At 34.1% G+C, this 24,926-nt stretch overlaps 1 protein-coding gene and 1 long non-coding RNA gene across 4 annotated transcripts in view; one reads left to right on the top strand and one right to left on the bottom strand.

The window, feature by feature from the left end:
- The window catches only part of LOC125647971 (uncharacterized), a 103,527-nt gene that overhangs the window by 5,637 nt on the left and 72,964 nt on the right, over positions 1-24,926 (top strand). For all 3 annotated transcript variants that reach the window (XM_048874849.2, XM_048874847.2, XM_056142191.1), the window contains exons 2-3: positions 21,016-21,076; positions 22,229-22,296. In XM_048874849.2, coding sequence (XP_048730806.2) covers positions 22,235-22,296 — 62 coding nt within the window. In that variant the 5' untranslated portion in view covers positions 21,016-21,076; positions 22,229-22,234. The remainder of the gene's footprint in view (positions 1-21,015; positions 21,077-22,228; positions 22,297-24,926) is intronic.
- Positions 16,321-17,428, bottom strand: LOC130047379 (uncharacterized). The gene is made up of 3 exons (XR_008796273.1): positions 16,882-17,428; positions 16,599-16,753; positions 16,321-16,491 (listed from the first exon to the last, which is right to left on the bottom strand). It is a non-coding gene; the product is annotated as an uncharacterized LOC130047379 (long non-coding RNA).

Here is a 24,926-nt window from a genome sequence, read left to right as displayed (position 1 = left end):
ATAACATCCTCCTTTCCTCATGAATTAATGTTTATCAGATGTCGACTGTCCTTTGGGATTACTTTATTGTTTTAAATCTAGAAAATTGGCATAGACAATTTGGTCTATCTCAATTACAGTTGGCGTAGACTAGTGCCATTTGACATAGACTTGGTCTATGGTTCATTTTGAACACTGGATCTTAGGGACACCAGTAATTTTGTTTGAATGATGAATGAAATACTGCACTTTAGGAACTGAAGGTGTACTAGTAGTCATCAAATAGGAGAAACTACTGATTAAAAGAAATTCAAAGTCATTTTAAAGGGTCAAATTAGGTCCATATCGTTAGTAATCCTTTTTTTGATGAATGTTTGATCAATAGCTTGTTTAAGGGGGGGGGGGGCTGTCAGTTATGGGCAAACTGTTGAGCCAAATTCAATTTGACATTCTGTTACAGTGTATGGTATCATGATATGTCAAGTCTAAAACCGACATGTCAAACACATTAACTGTGAACATGCTGTAAATTTCACTCCGGATCATCTCTTCCCCTTAAACCACGGGGGAGGTGTTGTTTACGTTCTTCCTAATATTGTATTGGTTTGTTGTTGTGTTTTTTTTTGCAGTTTATTCTTGTTAAACCACTTATGACTGCCTAATTGTGCCAGTATATTAAATTTGAAATATAAAGCATATCAATCAATAGTTTGATTACACATATTTTAATAATCTTTTATGCTCATTTATTTTACACCTTGAAATACATTTATGACATGCATATTTAAGATAAATATTTCATTTTACAATGAAATGCAGCCTCTAATGACAATCAAATGATGTCTTGTAAACTAATGTTAGGCCACCCTTGTACAAAATTGTTTGCTTGCCCTCTCCCAACCCAGAATTTGAAATATGGGTAGGCACTGGTAGGCAGTAGGGAAATTTATTAAAGAATTTTTTGAACATTGCTAAACTTTCAAACTTTATTGTACACAGCATTGTCTTGCTGGCACTTTGACGTCTTGTGAACATCAGTCATTTTGAATTTAGTGTCGGTAGTGGTGTTTCACTTCAGTCATCGATTATTATCTAAAATAGGCTGATTTTTGGCACATTCCAAGTGCTCGAGTATGAAAATTTTAATCTAATTACTCGGATTTTAGCTCATCTGAGTTGAAAGCTCAAGTGAGCTATTCTGATCGCCTGTTGTCTGTCCATCTGTCTGTAAACTTTTTACATTTTCGACTTCTTCTCCAGAACCACTGGGCCAATTTCAACCAAACTTGGCCACAAGCATCCTTAGGTAATTAAGGGCTTTCAAGTTTGTTCAAATGAAGGGCCATGTCACTTTTAAAGGGGATATAATCGCAAAAATAGGGTTGGGTCATTTAAAAATTTTCTCAAGAACCACTGGGCCAGAAAAGCTGAAATTTACATGAAAGCTTCCAAACATAGTGCAGATTCCAGCTTGTTCAAATTATGCCCCCCCTCCCCTGGGGGGGGGGGGGGGGGGGGGGCTAGCTGCAATAATGTAGAGATTATATTAATAATAATATTTATGCATTTTAATTCTGACACTATGAATATTTTATTTACATGTATGTGCACATCGATTTTATATTATCTTTTCTTTCACATTTGTAAAGCGCTTTAGAAAACTAATGTTGATAGGGTGCTATATAAATCTTTTAATTACAATTACAATTATCGGTTATTCATAAAATTATTTTGCACCATTACGGAGATCCTATGGAATTGTAACCCTATCCCGAAAACGTCAGAATTAAAAAAAATTGGATAGGGCTACATTATTGCAGTTAGGGTGGGGCCACAATAGGGGATCAAAGTTTTACATGCAAATATGTAGGAAAAATCTTTAGAAATATTCTTCTCAAGAACCACGGAGCCAGAAAAGCTGATATTTACATGAAAGCTTTCTAACATTTCAGATTTATGTTTCTTAAAATCATGGTCCCCGGGGGTATGATGGGGCCACATAAGGGGGGATCAAAATTTTGCATACAAATATATAGGGAAAATCTTTAAAAACATTCTTCTCAAAAACTACTGGGCCAGAAAAGTGTATGCATGGAAAGGACTCCAGCCACGAACACCCTGTAATGGTGTATGCTTGGGGTGAAATCTAAAGTGTCTTTAGCTGATTTTTTCTATCCTTGATTTCCATGTATACTACAGTACGGCCAGCGCGGATCCCGTATTAGACCGCACTCCCCCCGCAGTATGTTAATCCTTCCCGCGCTATCCCGCCGAGGGATTTCATCGCGGGGCAGAGTTACACCGACGCAGTGTGAAGTACCGTTGTTTACCTATTAGGGCTATCTACCTGTACAGTAGTTATTTTATTCGTTGGCAGAAAATGATTAGGGCTTGATTATCGTCAGCTTTCTGGCATTACATACCGTCATATTAAATAAATCTTAGAAAAGAAGATATACCGCGGTAGCTTAATCCCGGGGGTGGGGGGGGGGGGGGGGGGGGGAATACGGGATCCACGCTGGCCGTACTGTATTTACCCAAATCACATGTCACCTTAATTTGTGAAACCGGATGTTGATTACTTGAAATTAAACGTCAAACCCATACATGTATTTGATTTCCCCCCGGATTTTACCACCTCTTTTTTCACTTTGAGGCAATAATTTTTATATTGCGTATGCTTCGCTCTAAGATTTAATTCGATTGAATAAAAATTGGTAATGAAAGGTATTCTTTCCAATGAAGAAAACTCTCAGCAACGTTCTAGCTTCTATCGAAAAATAACTTTTTTGAAATATCGCGAGAGGAAGAGGAATAGTCATCTGAACAGCTGACATCAGTATATGTGATGTATTGTGATTACTGCAGATACAGATGCCAATTAAAATGCTTCATTATGTTGATTCCTAAAAATAAGATACGCGAGTATTACAGAATTTCCATTCTACAGCAAGTATTACCAGTTATATAGCCGGGAGTTAACATTTTCAACCAAATCTTTTGAAGTTTTGCACCTCGAATCAGTACGCTACGCGGGGCTATCACTAGGCCGATCACTCATCGGGCCAGTGATATATGTCGGAAATGCGGGAAGAATAGTAAAAACTTCTTGTACATTCCACTTTTATTTGAAAATGATAAGTAATCTTTCTGGGGGAAAAACAACATACAATATCCCTCACACATAATCTTGCTCATTTACATAAAGTGTCTCCAGTCATTCAGCTATTCTGATATATTTCCAGTTAATAAATTCCCGCACATGAGTTTAGTCATACATCTACCTTCAAGCTTACATATACCTGTTTTGTTAAATCCATATTACGAGTCAAAATTGTTACATATAGTGTTTTGTAATGCATTTTCTTTATTTTTAATTACAATGAGAAGTAACTATATGTATGATTTCAGGCATAAATAGATAATTTATTAAATCTCTAGATTTATTTTTTAATTAAAAAGGGTAGTTGTTTTCTCAAATGATAATTTTACACATTTAAATGACGGTTTTAGGGAGTTTAATTCATATTTGTAAAAATGCAAGTGAGGCTACTGTAAGTTAAAATAAGTGGCAGATCCAATGGAACGTACACACACAATTTTCAATAGAAAATGGAGGACAAGAATATATAAATGGAATTTATTAACATTTTCATAGTATAATATTACCCCTTCATTTTTTTAATCAAGACATCCAAACCTGTGATATAGATCTATCATAGTATAATAATTATTGTACCAGTATTACATGTGTTGGTCAGAGTTAATATCGGGTAGTGCATTTCAGTTTAGAAGTACGTGTAACATATTGTGTTTATATTTCTACCCAGCCATTTATTATTGAATGTGAATTAATTGAATCAATTGAAGGTCTAAGTTATTTATTATTATTTATTTTTTAAAAATATTATTATCCCAATTTTTTACCTCACTCATTTAAAGTTCGATCTGCACTATTACATGTACATAACTTTATCATTATTCCTAATGAAACAAAATCAAATGATTTACATCCACACTACAAAATATAGAGAGAGAAACCATATTTCGACATTGACAGAACAGCCAGGTTTCAACCTGGATGATGAATGATTGCTACCTTCATCACTCAATAAAACAAAAAAGACATTTTATTGTGTATATTTATATTTTTATATATATTTTTAAAATATAAACTAGATTTTTAAGTACGGAAATATCATAACGTCGACCAAACGAAACAACCAATGCAACTTTTGACCTTGACGACACTGCATATTTGGTAATGATTACACGGACAGGTTACATCATAGTTTGCTATGTCAAGACTATGTTTTCATAGTGCCCTGCCTCTTAGGTATTTTTAACACAAAATATTTCCAAACTATAGATTTTTTTGTGTACTGGATGATCAAAGAGAAAATTCAAACTAGAATTGAAAAATCTCAAGAATGCACACATATTTTATGATTTAACAAATTTTGAAAAATCGATTATTGAAAAAAATAATCGATAATCACTAAGAATAAAATAATCAATCGATTTTCGATTACAGTGAAACTTCTCCAAACCGGCCCCTCAGAAAACCGGTTCTCCCTGAATATCGGCCGATTTTCAAAGTCCCGGCAGAAATCTTAACATTTCCTTACAAAGAAAGTCTCACAAAGCCGGCCACCCCTGAAAACCGGACATCGGCCACTTTTTAAAGTACAATTGTTAACAAACATGTGTAATTTACCCTTATAATACTGGCCACTATTTGAAGACTAGAAAGTTTTGACCAGTGGGGTGATTAAGACTGGCCAGGTGTGAAAAATGACTGATCTACTGGCCAGGTGGGAAATTATCCACCGGAGGTGTGAAAAACACCAGTGGTCTCTATAAGTTCTATAGTTTACCTGTGCTGTTCAGGGTGTTAATTAGTGCTTGGCTAATCCAAGTGACCCTTTCAATTTTCTGTAGGAAATGTTATAAAGAGATATGCACAGATTGAATGAATACAATCAATATGCGATATTGTTGCACCATGGATATAAGTGGTAGTTAATAAACAACAAACCCATGACTGTTAATGATAATTTGCAATAGATAAATGATTTTTTTTGGGGGGGGGGGGTTCCATAGACTTAAAATTCCTAAGAAACATCAAAATTAAAATTTTATATTTACTACTGTACTTTTCAAAAACGTCAAAACAAATTTGTTAACGATATAAACAATGGACATAAACAGAGTTTTTATAGGTAAGAGGAATTCCAATAATAGGCCTCTGTGTTTTCTTAATGTATCCTGTTATAAATTTGTAGTTAAAATTAGATGATTGCAGCAAGACTATTTCTTGTAATAATTACCTGTAGGTACAAGCGGACTAGTTTGATCTCCACCGATAATTGATCATAGATCCCCATATCAAAGTGAGAAGTACCTACCCTGTACCTACTCTGTGTATTAATTGCAGCAATCAAATGGCCATGTATTTGTTTTGTTTATTAAAACATAAGCCGAAATTCTACATAAATGCTGCTAGTCTACAAATTTCTATACATATATCAAATGCAGTTTTATTTAAACGGGATGTTTTCCATTAATTATGCATATCAATGTAAAAATGTTTATTCATGTTTAATTAGTTTTAGTGCTATAAATTGAAAATAAACATGTTAGTAAATTATTTTGTTTTATTTCCAATAGTGAAATAATAGTCGTTGAACACCATATTATATGGTTTGTGGTATGTCAATGAAATATCTCATAAAATTGAGCTGAAATGTCTCTAAATGCTAAATTCTCGGTATACTGGCCACCCCTCTAAACCGGCCGTTTTTTTTTCGGTCCGACAGCTGGCCGGTTTAGAGAAGTTTCACTGCATAATCAATCGATTTTTTATTACAATCGATAATTGGAACAATACTAATAGTATGCAATCCAGTGGATTGATCTTATCCAATCCTGTTGACTCTATAAGTCTCGGTTTACTAACTCACCCATGTCAGCTTTGGTGTGCCCGGAGCTCGATATTATAATGTTCCCAAGTCCCATAGGGGCACATACAAGGATCCTTAAGGGATGTAGATTCAAGTTCGTTTACGCCATGAATCCTAGGGTCAATGTTTTTTCATAGGTAGATATTCCTATTTCAGAAACTACAAGCAGAGAATATGGGTGTATATGTTACATGGGTTGTAAACAATGAAACAAAACTTCTATTAACTCTAGCAGTATTTTAAATCAAGATTATAAAATACAGGACTATATATATCTAAAATTTCTGTTGGAAAATTGTGAGAGATCATAACTAACAAAATTAAGAATTAGTGCTCTACTCATTATTAATGTATTTCAATGTGAAATAATCATATTTAATATCTAATAAATAAAGGGTTGGTTTCATTTTGAAGAGTTTATTAAACAAAAATAATCCAGTTTTGGAATTTGAATTTGAATTTTTTTTTTTATTGCTGCTTGATTTATTTCACGTAGATTTTTACATTGAAGTCTATGGGAAGAGCATGTTATATTAAAAATATTTTTAATAGAAATTATACATTTTCATACAAATTTCTTGGTAAAAAGTTTCATAAACTTTCTCTATAAAAATATGAAATAAATTATTAATTTTTTTACTACACATATTGTTAGAAAATTAGATTTTTCATATTTTGACCAAGGGCAAATAAGTCTTGTATCAAGTGTAATAAGATTGACTTTTGATGTGAATTTGATCTATTTCTTCACTGAAATCATTATTCAACAATAAGCATTTATTTTGATTTACTGTGGATTTACAGTAAGTGTGAACGAGACATATCGGCAAGTACATGACGTGCTTCAGATAGTTCATTTGGAAAGTCCCCGAGTGATTTTAAAGAGCGCTTTTGATAGGTCGGTTAAATTATAGGTAGGCGGTCCCAAGTATTTGGCATTATATTATCTCGTGCCTAACAAGTGTAAGTTTCACTATTTGATTTCAGCGTAAATTGCACCGTACGTAGCGTGAGATTCAATATCAGTTTTGATTTGACAACGGAGATTTGAGATTACGATAATAAAATGTCTTGTAAAGTTTATCTTATATATACTAGATATCTGCATGTATAAGAGTGATGGGATATCTTATAAAGAAAAAAATATAAGATGTCTTATAAAAGATACAAGATATCTCGTAAACTTTAGAAGATGCAACTTTTATCAGATACCTTATAAATTTTATCTTTTAAACAGGAATAACCGTGTTATACTTATAATCCATCGGAGTATCAATAGGTATGGGAGGGGGCATACAGGGTGAAAAAGGCGAGCTCCGATATGTAAAGAAAAGGCAGGATAGCAATAATTCAAATAGTGCTGAATATTGAAAAGAAAAGAAAAAGACGGGATCGAAAATGCTGCGGGAAAAGGCAGGATCCGCAGTTGCCTCTATATCCCAATAAAAATTGAAAGGTTACTCCCTTAAATTCCTGTAGATACTTGTCAGTTTTAAGTGATCAGAAATTTCAGTACGTTTCTATAGGCGATTTTGTCCGTTTAAGAACAATGCTTTTGTTTTGTTGTCTCTTTCACATTCGCAGTTTCCATATCGTTATTTTAAAATAAATCTCTCAGAGGATATTTTCGAAATCTTGCAAAGCATTGGAAAAGATCATGTCGGAAAAATTTCTAAATTCAAATAGTTGGGGGGAAGAGGGGGTAAAAACTCGTAAGTTTCTGTCATCTGACATCGATTACACGTTAGTGGGGAAAAAAAGACAACTGACTTTAAAACCACATAATAAGGCCAAAGTTTTTATTTTTTTTGGTTTACGATTTTTTGCCACCAAAATATGCGTTGGGTGGTCGGGGAAAAAAAAAAAAAAAATTGGAACCTTAACCAAATAGTATTTAAATTGACTGAATAAAAATTAAAAAACACATTTTTTTTGTCAACTTTAATTTCCATGATCACTTTTTATTCAATTTCAAAGCATTTCGAACTTTAGGCTGAATGCCTCTTGATATGCAGTTTCCACAAATAGGTCTGACAATGCTATAGTTTTTTCTCAAGTCTTGCACAGTCTGCGATGTGCTGTCCACTTCAGTATCCCCACAGAAGAAACAAACTGGCTGAAACTTGGTCGTGATGCCTGCAAGCAAAGACTCATAAAAGTTATAAAATACTAATAAAAGTGATTGTGTAAAATAATGCAGAAATAAATAAAAATTTGACGTAGTCTTATCACACATATAAAATATAAAATATTGATGTGCAAAATTTTTGATCTAGATTTTTTTTACATTAAATATATACCCATGTGCCTACCTTGAAGAGGGTAGTTTGTCATATGATTTTTGGACATTCATCAAAACGTCAAAAACATTTGGCCTAACACATCCCTTTTCCTTGTCCTCAGCTGCACCTCTCTTGTCTGTAAAAAAGTAAATAAAAATCCTAAAACTCGTTCTTATAGCGAGTCTTAAAGTATTCAAGGTAAAATTGCAGACTCTGATTATTCTAGCACTTCATGTGTCCGATTTCATGTTTTTAAACTCTTATGTCCAATATTTAACGATTATCTTGTTCGAGACACCGAGTTTTTCGTTAAGATATTTGTCATTTTATCATTTAATATTCACACAAAAACATCTGACATATCTGAGTTCTTACCATTCTGTTTTATGTGAACGAAAATAAATCGCACGCCAAATGACTCCAGAACAGAAATGGGAGTATCTGGGTCTGTTATTGTCGATGACGATGGTTTTCCTTCTTCCGAATTACAAGTCCGAATTTCCAAAATGGACACATTATGCTGGGACAGATGTGGGTAAAGCGCATCGCCTATTCTTTGGTCAGTCTTTCCACTTAGGAAGAAGCTTTTGGAAAGCGATGGATTGCTTTCACAATAAGCTTTCACCTTAAAATACGTCCGCACCGCCAGTTTTTGACATTCGCGTTCTATTTGTGCTAGTCATTTAAATGTTTGTAATCTTCGTGAAATCCTCGGAGCGTACAAAGCGTTTTGAAGATTAAGATATATTCTAAATTATAGAACCTGTTGTTTAGTCGAAAAAAATCCGGAAAAAGATGACAATTTTGGGAAAGTAAATCCATTTTTTTTTTTTTTTCGCAAATAGGAAAAAATAGGGTCGGCGGGATCGTAAACCAACAAAAATAAAAACTTTGGCCTAATACATTTTAATAAACGTTTAATAGTTTCAATGTACACTTTAATTTGTTTTACTTGTTAATCGATTAGTTTCAACATACTTCATATTTAGTTTTGTATTGGGGGAGGGGGGGGGGGGGGGGGTGTTGGTGAGAACTATGCGAACTCAGTTTTCTCTAACATTGAACATTTGATCTCGCCCCTAAAATAATTTGTCAGATTAAGTAATAAGATCAATAGATATTCTACTTCGAGAAAACATTTATTTTCAACACATGGCATGCTTTGATGTCTTTTACTGATATATATACTCACATTTTCGTAAGAAATTCGGAAGTAACCATCGCTAGATACTGTTAATTGAATGAACAACGGCAAGTTCTGTGAATTCTAGCAAAAACTAAATTCCCCAAACCACCCCTCTACTGTACATGTAACACATTATTAAAGAAATTCAGCATTTCGTTAGCATTCTATAACGTATAATAAACCACAGCAAAGGTCAATTGTTAATGTTACGATACTGGCGTACCTTTGAACCCACAGGGGCTAAGCCCGTTTTGGGCCCGAACTCTGTGATACCATAAATTGAACCTATATCACTGGTCCACCCCTAACTGTATGTCCATAGGAGTTTGAAATTTTATCAATAAAGTTAATAAAATGTACTTGATTGACCAAGCCTTGAGCTATGGTCAATCAAGTACATTTTATTAACTTTATTGATAAAATTTCAAGTTCCTATGGTATGTCCATGATTGCGATTACCCGTTGTACGAACGCGACACTCGCTTCGTCAATATATATATATAAAGTCTCTTTTTTGGAAGTAAAATACAGAAAAAACTCTAAACACTTTGTTGAAATATTTCGACCGTGTTACCGGTCTTCTTCACGAAAACACGACTGAAGAAGACCGGTAACCCGGTCAAAATATTTCAACAAAGCGTTTAGAGTTTCTCTCTCTCTCTCTCTCACTATATATATATAACTGACTCGGCCTAAATTGCAATAAAATCAGTAGCAAAGAAATTTTCAACACTTCGTTCGTGTTCAGACCACAGGGGCTCGTCACGAATTGACCCTCTCTATTCTATATTTACATTTATTTGTAAATATAGAATAGACGATGTCAAATTTCAAAAAGACAAATATTTCGTGACGAGTCCCTGTGTTCAGACGAAATATGCTTCTCTTGGATTTTCTTTGCAGTTTCTTGAAAGTCATTTCCCTAAAACTTTCTCGCAGTTCTACAAATTAAAGACACCTTTGGTACATTGTCAGGGGTACAAATATTTCTTCTTAATAAATTTTGTCTGATTTCTCTATTAATATACACTTGATTTCTTTTTAATTTCATACTCGATTAACAAAAGTACATCCGGTGTGAGCATTGCCGGTGTGAGCTTTGTTGGCGACATTTTCGGTGCAAGACTCACGCCAAGAGTTCCCATGATTGACAATTTTATAACGTGGCCTTTGCGACGCCTAATTTCTTACTGATTTTACCATAAAATAAACTCTCGGCATATAATTTTAAAATCAACGTCATTGTTTTAGTTTGGTTTTACCTTTTCGTGGTCTCTTCCATCGTGCTAAAAGATTATGTAATGACACGCCAGTGTAAAGACACGTGTGACAATCTAAAATTATTTTTATTCCCACCCCTTTAAATATTGGTCCAATCGCAGTGATTGTTCTTTCCTTGATGCGTCAACATTGACAGATTTGTTTTGAAACCAACTATCCGAGACCTCGAATGAACTTGAGAAGCTGAGTCGTTCACACTTACTGTAAATTCACAGTAAATCAAATCAAAATTGTTCAATCTTCTTTTCTGCATGTACATTGAATACCTTATTTGAAAAAGGCAAGTAAGGCCAATTCAACTTAATTGATAGATTATCATCCCCGCCCGCCCCTTAAAAATCGGACCGCCCCAAATTTTTTTATTTTGCAAAACTTGCGATTTCCAGAAAATTTTCATGCCCGACTCTGATATAGCAAAGTGAAAAGTTACGTGAACGGTGAAGAAAATATATATATCATATATGTATGGTTTTCTTAATTTCTTGTGTTCTAACGAGCGTAAATCTTCAAAAAGTTTGGTATCTTTCTGTGTTTGAAATTAAAGCTTAACCAGGAATTCCTCTGTGAAATAAGCATAGATTGATATCCATCTAGCATTTATGATTTAATGACGCACTAATCTGTTGACAAAATATTTTCTCAGAAAATAAAAATAGAAAAATAAAATCCTCCCACCCGCCCCATACTGTTTGGTGACTGTAGATGATAATCTACTTATTAAGTTGAATTGGCCTAATATGAAAGGCATTACTCAAAGTCAATCTAATTAAAATTAGAGGTTAGATCCGCTCACATACTCGTTACACAAACATCTAACAACATCCCGTAGAGGGTCACGTCAGAGGTCAAATTTGCTATGAAAAATTAACCAACAAAGGTGGAATGTCATCGGCATCCGATGAAAATCCTCATTATATACTGTATTTGGTACTTATCAAAGATGGCGACCGATGAAGAAATGGAAGCGATTAAAACCGCTTTGAATATATTTGATCTCGAGGCTTTGAAAATGAACAAGAACAGTTACTTAAATGTCATCTTTGCTGAAGTATACATGAAAAGATCCCCCGATGTCGCCATAGTTTAAAATTTAAACAAAACACGTGATAAATAAGTCATGATCGTGGGTGCCGCCATTTTTTTCTCTTCCTTGCGTAAACAATACGTGGAATTGTGGGATAATACCATATCGATATGAAGGGGGAAAATTGATTGGCTGTTGCAAATTTGACCTCTGACGTGACCCTCTATGGGATGTTGTTAGATGTTTGTGTAGCGAATATATGAGCGGATCTAACATCTAATTTTAATTAGATTGTACTCAAAGTGAAACTTTTGTCTAGAGCTCCCTTTAGAATATCGGTTGAAAATCGAAGACATTTTATGTTATTGTCTTGTTTATGATAAATTTTGAATTGCAGGGATTTATTGAGATTCTTTTTACTACCAGTAAAGGATACCCCCCTCTGACAACAAATGAATATTTCCCCTTCCACAGGTAAAAATTCCCCTTGAAATGTAGAAAATACATGAAATTGTATGGGAATTTTAACAAAAATAATTTTCTATAATTATCAAATTCTTCCAATATAGACAAGAATCAGTAATCGATCAATTGATGTGCCTATTTTTAGATATTATGATCTGAGAATGTCCCTGGCCCTCCCCTCCCCTGGAAGAAGTTCATCACTGAATTCTCAAAAATTTCCCTTAAATATGAAATTGGTAATAAAATATAAAAGATAAATCCCTGATTTGAATATGATGTATTTTAATGATCATCAGTGGTGCTGACTCAACAAAACAAATTGTATGTTCTGAAGATTTTGAAGCAGCTGAAAAACGTGTGTATAGTTATTTAATTGATTGTTTTATGTCCTTCAAATGACTGAAATGTCTAGTATGATGTAGTCAGTAATCATATGTTAATATTTTTTCCATTGTTTTGACTGTACAACATACCAACATGGTGATGTTAATAAATAATTCGTCAAATTGATATGCAAACAGCATCAAGAAGTGTTATTGTCATGTTTTTAACACCATTACCTCGTGGATGTGGGCAAAGCTTAAATAATGATACTTTGCAATTTTTATGCCCCTGAGATTGAATTGGGGGGGGGGGGGGGGGGGGGGGCATATTGTTTTTGTCCTGTCTGAAACTTTCACCTTGCTAATGACTTTTGTTTCACATGAGTATTTCTTGTGACAAGACCTTTGTGTAGGTAGCAAAAGTTTTTAACCTGTTACCTTGACCTTGGAGTTTAACCTACTTTTTTGCAAACTTTAACCTTGCTAATAACTTTTGAACAGTAAGTGCTAGAGTTTTGTTATTTCACATGAGTATTCCTTGTGACAAGACCTTTCCATGGGTTCTAAACCTTTTGACCTTGGCATTTGACCTACTTTTAATTTTATTTTTTTTACATTGGTCATAACTTCTAAATGATAAATATTAGAGCTTTCCTATTGCACATGAGCATTTCTTGTGACAAGATCTTTCCACTGGTACCAAGATATTTGTCCTTGTGACCTTGGCCATCTTTGGAATTAGCCATTATCGGGGGCATTTGTGTTTCACAAACCCATCTTGTTTCTTATACGAGTTGTAAAGTCTGGGCCTTTCTCTAATCAGTATTTTGTCAAGTTTTAAGAAAGAGTTTCATTATAAAATAATCACACAATATTTACTGATTCACTTTCATTTCATCCATGATTTACTCTTTGATCATATTGAGTAAATGCAGGGTTTGACACTAAGGCACGTCCAACCGACCGAGTCTAACAAATGATGGGTCCGGTCGGGTTAAATGTTGATTTGCTAGTCCGACTGGTCGTGTTGAAAAAATTAACAAAAAACTTTAAACAGTAGGATATTTTATTCTTAACTAAGAAAACAGTAAACTGTGAAGAGTTTGCGAGCAATTTTGAACCGCGTGATGACATAATCTCTATTTTTAATTCTAATAAATAAGTCATCTGCTCGATGATGGATGTAAAGTTATGTTTCGGATAAATAGATATAAATTGAATTCATTTTCATTTTTAAAAAAACCCAGTTTATTTGAATTATATAAATATAAGAAAGTGTTTATCGAATTGATAAATTACGTTGTAAACAGCCATTTTTCGGTGTTGACATATGTGCGGGAATGTCTCTATATATTCAAATACGACTTCTCGTCCTCAAGGAAAGATGTCCCAAGAAAGAAAAGGAAAAGGCTGGGAAGAAACAAAGCAGGGTTTATGAAATAGAAATTATAAAAAAACCAGTTGAGCTGCCCCTCTGAAAATACAGCAGGATATCCCAGGAAGTCCCGAGACAAAATCCCAGGATTTATCAGGATTGTCCTGAAAAGTCCTGCTTTTTTGAAACTGAGATTGACAAGGAATTAGAGGGACGGTATTGGCAGTGGGACATTTCAGGACTTTTAAGGATAATTTCCCCATTGAAAATACAGCAGGATATCCCAGGAAGTCCCAAGACAAAATCCCAGGATTTATCAGGATTGTCCTGAAAAGTCCTGCTTTTTTGAAACTGAGATTGACAAGGAATTAGAGGGACGGTATTGGCAGTGGGACATTTCAGGACTTTTAAGGATAATTTGAACACTTAAATTTGCCTTTTATAGTCCTGCAAAGTCTCACTTAATCCTGCAATCTGAAAGGGGAGAAAGTGGGATTATTCTGGACATGTCTTGGAAAGTCCCAGTAGACAGGACTGGGATTTTGCAGGATTTTATTGGATCTCCCTAAAAATCCTGCTTTTTGAGTTGATGCAGGACTCCTGGAAAGTCCCAATTTATCCTACTAACCTGTTTTGGTCTTACCCTACTGTGGAATAAAACTCGAGATCCAGGATATGTGATATCTTTTCTGTAAAAGTGGCAATTAAGAATGAAATTATGAATCAAAATGATAATCTGATAATAAAATTTATTTAACATACATATACATAAATTTCAGCAATACTTATATGAACTTCCAAAGCAAGTACTTTGAAAAGTTCATTTAAATTATGGCTGGGGTGAGATAAAAAGCACTATTTCTTACGTAAACAAATAATTAAACAAGAGGTCCATGGGCCACATCGCTCACCTTAGTCCATATTTAAAGATTTCCCATATACTTGTGTGTAAAACTTTTGTCCCTATAATGTGGCCAAAACCTACCCTTGGGGGCCACGATTCAGGGTTGTCACTAGAAAATATTGAAGACGAGTCCCGGTATCATGGTTTGTAAGCAGCTTGAGTCCCATGAAAATTTGACGAGTCCCATGAAAGTTGAATTAAAGAGTCATTTAGATTTTTCCTACACCTTTATTTATACCGAGTGAACACAAGCTAATGTCGTACCTCTGTTCACTTTCATCTTCAACAAATGGCAAAAATCAGTTAATTTTCGCCAAGCCCATGCATAACAGTGCAGTGATCACTTTGTACACATGAAATTAAAAGTAATCATTCACGACTCGGTCTCATACAACTAATTGCCCATTGCAAACAGAATTACTTTCCCGAATCCTCTATCATCGTTACAACCCTATTCAGTATTAAACAAAATTTTAATTAAATAATTATTGTGATAAAATAGATGCGTACTAATTTTGTTTGTAAAATGATGTAAAATCTACCAAAGTTTACAAACTACGCTACTTTCAATTCCAATAAAAATGGCTACCGGAAGACAAACATTTATAATTAAATATAGATCCTGATTTTTTAAAAAAAAAAAAAAAAAAAAAGAAACATATATAAATAACTGCCTGTGAGTGACAAAATGTTTTTTACTTTGTATCTAAATTTCAATATTATATTCTAATTTGCACCCAATTGACTGCACTAAACAAACAAGTCGGATTGGGACACTGTGAACTCGGTGGTATCATCTCGGTTCACATTAGAGCGTAACATTTTACCTAGATTTTTTCCTATGAGTTTTAATGAATACACAAATCAGGGCTTCTAAGTAAAATTATGATTTTTACTCAGAGTCCGAGACACGTCTGCGGGACTCGCCATATCAGACAAACCCCAATGAAATTTCTGTGATCCTATTCCTGCGTTAGTGACAACCCTGTGAATTTTACAAACTTGAGTCTACACTATGTCGGGAAGCTTTCATGTAAATCTCAGCTTTTCTGGCCAAGTGTTTCTTGAGAAGACAATTTTCATAAAGATTTTCCCTGTATATTTGTAAGTAAAACTTTGATCCCCTATTGAGACCCAATCCAAACCCCCCCCCCCCCCCCCCCCCCCCTGGGTCATTGGTTTTAACAAACTTGAATCTGTACCATGTCAGGAGGCTTTCATGTAAATTTCAGCTTCTCTGTCCCAGTGGTTCTTGAGAAGATTTTTGAATGACCCCACTGTATTTTTGCGATTATCTCCCCTTTGAAGGGGCATGGCCCTTCATTTGAACAAACTTGAAAGCCTTTCACCCAAGGGTGCTTTGTGTCACTTAGTTTGGTTGAAATTGACCCAGTGGTTCTGGAGAAGATGAAAATGTGAAAAGTTTTCGCCGACGACAGACAACAAACAAATTTTGATCAGAAAAGCTCACTTGAACCTTCGGCCCAGGTGAGCTAAAAAATTTTTTTTTAAAACAGGTATTATCAAATTGTCCCTGAAGTTGAATTTTATTTATCTTGATGTCACGGGTAACCTGGTTCAAAGATCTATTTCTTCGACTCGTGGGTGGGGGAAGGTCACTGCTCCAGACCTAAACAACTTGAGACGGTCTCTCATCTTGTTTCTAACTTCTTTGAGGGCCATCTCTGGATTTTTCTCTGGTACAGAGGCTTAAAAGATAGCATAATGAATTATTTGAGAGGTTGCAGAACAGGTTTTATAAATGAACATCATGCAAAATTTAAAATATCTATGTCTTGAACTTGTATATATGCACCTTCTGCATCGTCTTCCCTTTTATCTAAGCCATCTTTGGTCTCACGGGCGTTTTCCTGTCACACTGCATGATGTCGGTTCATCCACTGAAAACAGTGCCTTATTAAAAGTCACTTGATGATATTCTAAATTCATAACTATCTCTTCAAGTCCATGCTACAATGAAAGAGAACATGTACTAGATAAAAATATTGGAAACAGGATGATATTTTGTTAAGGTGTGACAATTCCACTAGACTACCAAAAAAGACGAATTATTACAAACCAAAAGTAAAAATACTAACCAGCAACGCCGTGTATTTTGAACAACTAGGCCTATCCCCCAGTTTCTGAGTGTAAGGTGAATCCTATATTCCTATCTGGAATCCATTCCATGCTTGATTGCATACTGATTCTGTTGAATGTTCTCCATCCTTGCGATTATTTCCCTGACTTCGCGCCCAGAAAGGAACATTGAAAAAAAAGCGCTTTGATCACTTGCGTGAACGTCAGGTCGTACACTGACTGACTCGTCCCCAGGTCAACACGTAACCAAAAGACGATCAGTAAAAAGTTATACAATCGACCAGTGGAAACCCAGTGTATAAGACTTCATATATATACATATGATATATTTTATACATGATATATCTTATATCGAATTAGAACGGGGAGAAGAAAAAACACGACAAGCTTCGTACATTGTACAAGTTGACCGAAACGACATCACCGGAAGTTACAACTTTCAAAGAAGTCATTTATGATTTAAAGATTTGTGAATGGAAATCAATAACATCGGAATGAAAAAGGACTACGGGGTAACGGATGACACTCTGTAAGTACCATATGCTTATTTTGTTTACGTTTGTAAATGATTACATGCATTGGAAAAATACACGCTTGATGGCTGGACCACTCGAAATTCCTCGATACAATCATTCTATTTACAGCTTAACATATCAAAACAAACTACTCTCTCTTTTTTTTAACGTAAACCATTGACTGGTTCGATCTAGATGGAAAGGGTATAATCACCAGAACATTGTATCATGGATATCCATCATTATGATTCTGTTTCGATCAGTTGACTTTGTTCTGTAATTATTACTGCTTCGTAAAATAACTACGGACAGTACGGTTACAAAATTTAGCATGGCAAGCTGATTGTATCCATCAGTGATAATTTATTGCTATTTGCACCTCAAAACATTGATGTGTCAAAGAAACTTTTCTAAATATAAAATTTTTAATCAGTGTCTTGAAAATTAAGTTTCTTCATTAATAATTTGTAATTAATTATTATTGCAGGAGATTGAGAACCCAAAAGGTACATGCTGTGCAAGAAAGATGTAAACATGCGAATTCCTAAATGTACTAAATATTAAAACATCAACTGCAATCTTCAGTGGTGACATCCAAAAGTTGATATGCCATTGGTACTTCAAGTGATACGACCGTGACATTGGAAAATCCTTTTAACTTATCATCACTTGAGCCTGAATTGCAATCCTTTTGATACAGACATTTCTTAAAGTTCAGTTTCGAACATTAATGCCGCTGTGTCATCTCTGGAAATGGAAAAGCCTACCACAGAATCTGATGAATTTTTGAACATTCTTTCACAAAAAGGGATCTTCTTTATTTTGAAGAAGGTAGCCCAGGAACTGGAAAGCTGTTATCAAAATGATCTTAATAATACACTGGACAATATTCTAACCTAAAAAAAAAACATGACAAACCCGATTGAACTCCTGTGATGAAGCATCTCAAAACTCAAATTATGGTAGTCATTCAAGTGACATTGAGGATTTCAATAGCGCATTTGACAGTAAAGTGATTTTTATTCAAGTTCAGATTGTTGTCATTATAAATTTATAAGAAGTGTTCTCATAGCCAACATTTTTCAAGTCTACTTTTGATGAAATATAGTCTTTTCTATTACAACTTATTATGACATGATTGTTGTTGTATACATAAATGTTCTTATCCACGAATCATTCACTGTTCTTATAGGTTTTTTTTAGCCTGAACTATGTAGCAATGACATGTCAAGGTAATCCAGAAAATGTAAAATCTTTTCTTTGATATGACAAGGATTTAATTTTGTAACAATTAATATCTAAAAGTCCTGTAACCCTCATTAAAGTCCTTTATAATCTGACTTCACTGGTTGTAAGATTTTGAGGGTAATTGCAAGACTTCTCTCTTTGCATACTTTTAATACGAAGTCCTGGAAAGCAATGTAAAGTCTTGCATTATCTTGAATGTATCAAGTATGAGATTTTTAGGGAATTTCTGGGACGATGTTTTCGTCTTCATTTTATAATAAAGTCCTGAAAAACACAAGAATGTCCTAGAAAAACCTGCTGCTATGAGAGTGGGACTTTGTAAGACATTTAGGTAATAAATATGTCCTAGAAATTCTTGCAAAGTCACTCTTGATGTAAGTGGGATATTCCAGGACAAATGCAGAAACATGAAGTCCTGTATTATCCCACTGCATTAGGACATGGGAGAAGTGGGACTTCACAAGGAAGTCCCAGGACTTCCAGGGATATCCTTCAATTAAGCAAAAAAGTGGGATTTATTTTCAGAGGGGTAGGTCATTTTATTCTAAATGGACTAAAGAATATCCATGCCGGGTAGAATTTAAAGAAACAGAAAATGTGTTTGAAAATAAAAGCATATCAAATTGATTGAAAAGACTGAAGATTTTTTTGAGACAATCAAATAAGGATTAGTTCAAACTTAACGTTTGTCATTCGAAGTAAGTAATTAAATGTGGAGAAACTATCACTTCTTTCTGTACAGTCAGTTAGGGTTAGTGGATGTAAGGTCAGGTCTAGTAAAAATCAGTAGCCCGACTGGTCTAGTGCTCAAAAAAGTAAATGTCAAACCCTGAACTGTGTAAGTATGTCAAATGAAATTCCTCATGTAAATGAATAAAAAAAGAATAATTAGAACTTGAAGAAATGATTTTATGGAAAAGTACATTATTTCAGCCTTAGAGGACCTCAAAAAAAAAGAAAAAAGAAAACCAGATTCCAATTTTACATTTTCAAAAGAAACCTTTATATTGGTGCTAATTTTTGCTTTATCTTTCCTTGGAAAGGGCAGTGTCCTTCATTTGTATAAACTTGAATCTCCTTTACCCAAGCTAGGATACTAAGTCTAAGTTTGGTTAAAATGGTTCTGGAGAAGACTATTTATGAAAAGTTCTCCCTTTAGATTCCAATGTGGAACAGTACAGTCTTCCTGTAGCCTCATTATTGATCCAGGAATCCTGCTTTCTTGATTTTATTCAATATAATGAAGCTTTCTTGTAAATATTGGGATTTCTGGTACAGTGATTCTTGAGGATATTTTTTGAGACACACATCAAATTTTTAGTTTCTTTCAATTATCTCCCTTTAAAAAGAGGTCTGGCCCTTCATTTGAATGACTCAAACTCCCTTTATGCAAGGTTACTGTTCCAAATTTGTTTGAAATTGGTCCAGTGGTTCCAGAGAAGATAAAAATGTGAAAAGGTTATAACAGACTTTCCAGAAAGAATTCATTTGATCCTTTGGCACTGGTGAGCTAAATCTTTTTAAAAACCTTCTTAACTGACAGTGCTACAAGGGAACAGCATGTCAAAATGAGATGCCGGCATGTTCATATATTCCACTGGCAGGTTGATCTGAGCGGGGCCACAGGAAAGTGTTGAAGTTCTTCTTATGAATGTAATAAAAAGAAAATCCTTTATATACTCTAGAGAAATGTTTTTTAGACATCGAGAAAATTTTATCACATAAAGGTGTACATATTCAGTTTATCTTGATATTTTCATCATGGGTATGTGTCATTTTGCCCCCAGGAAAATTTTTCAAAAACTACAAAGAACTGATGAACAGAAATCATTTTTTAAAAATTAAAATGGCAAAGATTTTCAAATAAAGCATTCAGTAACTTTATCATGGTCTAATACAATGATTACCCTTACATTAATTGATTACAGAATGTGTATAACACTGTAAATTTCAGTTTATTGTATTGTACACCAAAGGGCAGATCACTCTAATTGCAGCAGAAAAGTAACATGAAATCTGAACTCTCCAGTGTGTAGTATATAGAATATTCTTAAAATTCACAAAGGTAGAAAATGTTCTATCATATGATTTAAGTTTGAGCTCACTATGACCCCTGTGAGTTCACCATGACCCTTGTGAACTCAACATGACCCTTATGAACTCACCATGACTCCTGTGCCAGGGTTTGCACTTGATTGAATTTAATGTTTTGATTTTAATGTTTTAAAGTGTACAAGGGGATTGATGTGGCCCATGGGTACCTTATCATTGTATGGTATTCCAGTGAGCATTAAGGTCCATGGGCCTCGTGTAACTGAGAAACACATATCTGATCTTGTTGATGTAGTTTACACCTCTGGTCTTTTACAGTGTATCACCCATGGGGTCTGTTGCCGTCTCTCGTCTGTAGCTAGAACACGCCCAGGAATAGGTAGGTATTATTTTGGGTAAGTCTCCAGAATCTAAAACTAATGTAGTTTAGCTGCTAGTCTAACATTTACTAGCTGTCTTCTGGGCAGTATTTCTTATAAATTTATATGTTACTGGGAATTCAGCTGGCTTTGTAGATAGGATGTTGGTTCCATGACTGCAAGGAGAAAATGGGTTCAAGACCTGTTCAAACCTTGGCTGTGTCAAACTTAAGAATGGAAACTCTGTATTTAGAAGTCAGAGTCACAGGTCTTTAGGATGAGACCTTTAAAATCAAGGTACCTTGTTGTGGCAGGTTTTGGCACAATAACTGCTACGGCCCTGAGTGCAACATGCATAGGTCTAAATTTGTGGCACTTCATCTACAGCTGGTGACGTCTCAATATGAGTGAAAACTTATTGAAAGTATAATAAGAAACAAAATTGATTTATGTATCATGTTTAATAGTTCTTGAAAAATCACCAATGTAGAAAATTTCACTGAGAGATCGAATATTCCACAGATTGAGAGTAAATTTGATTTGTTACATATATATATATATATATATATATATAAAATTGGGACCTTTTTTTCACTTTGAGAGATTAAGAACTTTGACAGATGGAAGTTCGAGCCATCATGAATAACCTGTACCTTGTTGTTTATGACACCGTACTTTGATGAATGTAATGTGCATTTGTGTTTAGGGCTTGAAAATTGAGGGTGAAGGTGGAGCAAACTTTTTTATAACCTGCTTTTCAGAGTATAAAGTGTAAACTGACCCAAACCAGGTTATATCACATATGTCCCAAAGTTAAAGTCATTCCTTAAAGGTAGCAACTTCATTTTTGCTGAACTAAGGTTAGGGTCAAGGTCAAATTTCTCACATTTGTATGGGGTATGATCAGGAATATTATATTTAATAAAACTGACCATAGTAATGAGATGAAATTTATAGATGCACCTGTACCAATATGCTTTCATTACTATGGATACTGCATGAGATGAACACAATGTGTACAAAACTCTGTTTTGAAGTGCTAACAGTGCTAATGAAAAAGAAAGTACATTATGAATGACTTGAACTTTAAAAAAAATTGATGATTCACGAAATCAAATATTATGATGTTTTAGCTGATGGCATGATGTTTAGAGATGAAACAAATTTTGTAGCATAGGATGTCTGGAACAGTGAAAGAATCTGAAACTCCAGGAAATGATGATAGAAAACAAGTCTTAAAGTAAGTACAGAAATGAGTATAATCTTAGTCAACGGGAATTTTTCTACATCCAATTTAAGGTATTTAATGTATAATGAAAGGATAATGAACAATTTTGAAGGATTTAAATCAACATAATGTTTATGTTAAATAGTGATGAAAGTGAATTAGATGAAATTCACATAACCTGCATATGATTAAAGCTGACCTTCTTGCACGTGAGAATTTTTTTTAAAGAGTTATCTGCCTGTTATAAAAATCAGAAAAATTTAATTTTCTAAAAATGTGTGTGGTAAGTAATTAATTATATTAATTTTATTTCATCAAGAGAAAGTGTATTCAACAAAAAGAGATTTGGTATGAATATATAATTTAATTCTTTTAAAAATATTTTGATAAGACTTATTCTTCCTATAGACTTCAATGTTAAATTGTAGGTGAAATAAATCAAGCAGTAAACTTGAAAATTCCTATGGTGGATTATTTTTATTAGGCCACCTGTGTGACTCAGGTGACCTATTGCAGTTGGTCTGTGTCCGTCGTCGTGCGTTAACAATTGAACAATTAAACATTTTTAACTTCTTATGGATAACTACCATTCCAATTGTTTTCAAATTTGGTATGAAGCATCTTTGGGACAACACTGTTATAACATAAATTTCAGGTCTCCTGCACCCCTTGGGCCTTAAGGGTGGGGCAAAAACTGCCAAAAATAGATCAATTTTCATAAATCTTCTTCTAGAACCACACATGTGTAAGAAAAATTAGATGCATCATGATGTAGAGCAGGAAGGCCTCTAGCATAATTGTAAAATTCATCATCCCTTGGTAGAGGTTCTAACCTCAGGGCGGAGCCAAACTTGGTATATAGTGTTTTTGTGTAAACCACTTAAATAACATCTTCTTTAGTGCTATTGATACTAAATTGAAACTAAATAGATGTTTAAAAAGAGCAGGTAGTCCTTTACCAAAATTGTAAATTTGGTGATCCAAGGGGTAGGGGTTTTGGTATTTGGGTGGGGCCAAAATGGTCAGTTATTAGATTTGTGAACAATAGAAATGTTTAACTTCTTCTTGATAACTATACCATTCCCATGCACCATGGCCAAACACCATTTGGATACAACCATTGCTAAGCAGGATACAATTGTGCTTTTAAAACAGAGTACAACCAGTCCATATGGCAATTTACTATCGAGAGTGTAGATGTCTGTGAGAGGGGTTAGAAAGTGGCCCATATTTATACAGATAATTCTTAAGATTTATATAGTCTATCAGGTGATGCAGTAAATTCTGGTTGGAATGATATAGAGCATTCGGTCAGATCCGCTACCACTTGCTCAAACACAGAAAATTTTGTGTATTGTAGATGCACGGATCTAAGACTTTTCTGATATGATACAGATTTTGAGGAAGAAAGTTTGTCAATAATAAAAGGATCAAATTTTCTATTATATAAATGGTATACTAGTTAAATAGAATTGTACTAAAAATAAAGCACGATTAAAGATTTCAAGTTCTTGTTTTGTGGAATGAATCTGCTAGATATTCCTGATGCAAAAAATTACAAATTCTTGATAGGCATTTTAGACTTAAATGCCAGATTTTATGTTTGTTTTACATAGAATTAAATAAACAGAAATGTAAGTTATTATTTTGGGTAATTATGTGGACTATTATATTGAAAATGGAAATTCAGCAGCTGCAGATTAATAGATGATTAGGAACTGGGCCTATCAGACAGATTGAAGCTGCTCTGAATTAGTAGAATGGTTATAAACCTCCAATGATTACTCATTTCTAAAAGGAAAAAAATGTTTGAAATGATTTTGTTTTTACAAAAAATGCAATAAAAAATGTGAAGTGGGGGGTGGGGGGGGGGGGGCAATATTGTTTTTGTCCTGTCTGTCATTCTGTAATCATTTTAAATGTAATATTTGGATTAGGCAGAGGAAGACCCCTTTGATTTTCATATTTTTATACTTTGTTGTTACAGAGTTATGGGACATAGAATTTTTAAAATAGCACTTTTTATGGCAGGCAATAACTTGAGATTACTGTAGATGTTTTTTAAAAATAGAATTTAAGAGTAGTCAGTGATTTTAAAGACCCATTTTAGGTCTGAATATCGGCCCTTTCCCCTCCCAAAAATTTCCAATTTTTCCCCCAATTTAAGCTTGCACTTTTCCCAATACTAATAACTGGCGAAAAACGTATTTGTTAAAAAATAAGTTCAATGTGAATAGTTTATATGTACGACATGACAAAGACGCATCAATTCTAGATGATTTAGAAATAATAGTCGAAAATTTTAAGAGCTTAAAGAAAAGAAAGTTAAATATGTAAAATAAAAGAAGAATGACATCAATTTGTGTTTGATTTCTTGTTTGATATTTAGCATATTTACAATAATGACTAGGTTTTCCCAATTTGATCAAAATGTTGACAAGTTTTCCCAATTTGAAAGCTACAGGACCCTTTTGAAAAATGTTGAAAAATCACTGGTAGTGCTTAAAATTGGATTAGGAAGAGGAAGACTTTTTGATATTTCTTGATATTCACATATATTGGTTTTATTGTTACAGAGTTATGGAAGTTCAATTTATTTCATATATATAAATTAGCTGACAGCACTTTCTATGGCACATGTT

The sequence above is a fragment of the Ostrea edulis genome, chromosome 6 (assembly GCF_947568905.1).
Source record: "Ostrea edulis chromosome 6, xbOstEdul1.1, whole genome shotgun sequence".
In the NCBI taxonomy this organism is placed as follows: Eukaryota; Metazoa; Mollusca; class Bivalvia; order Ostreida; family Ostreidae; genus Ostrea; species Ostrea edulis.
The sequence above is the reverse complement of the archived record's forward strand: the minus strand, read 5'-3'. Positions and strand labels throughout refer to the sequence as shown.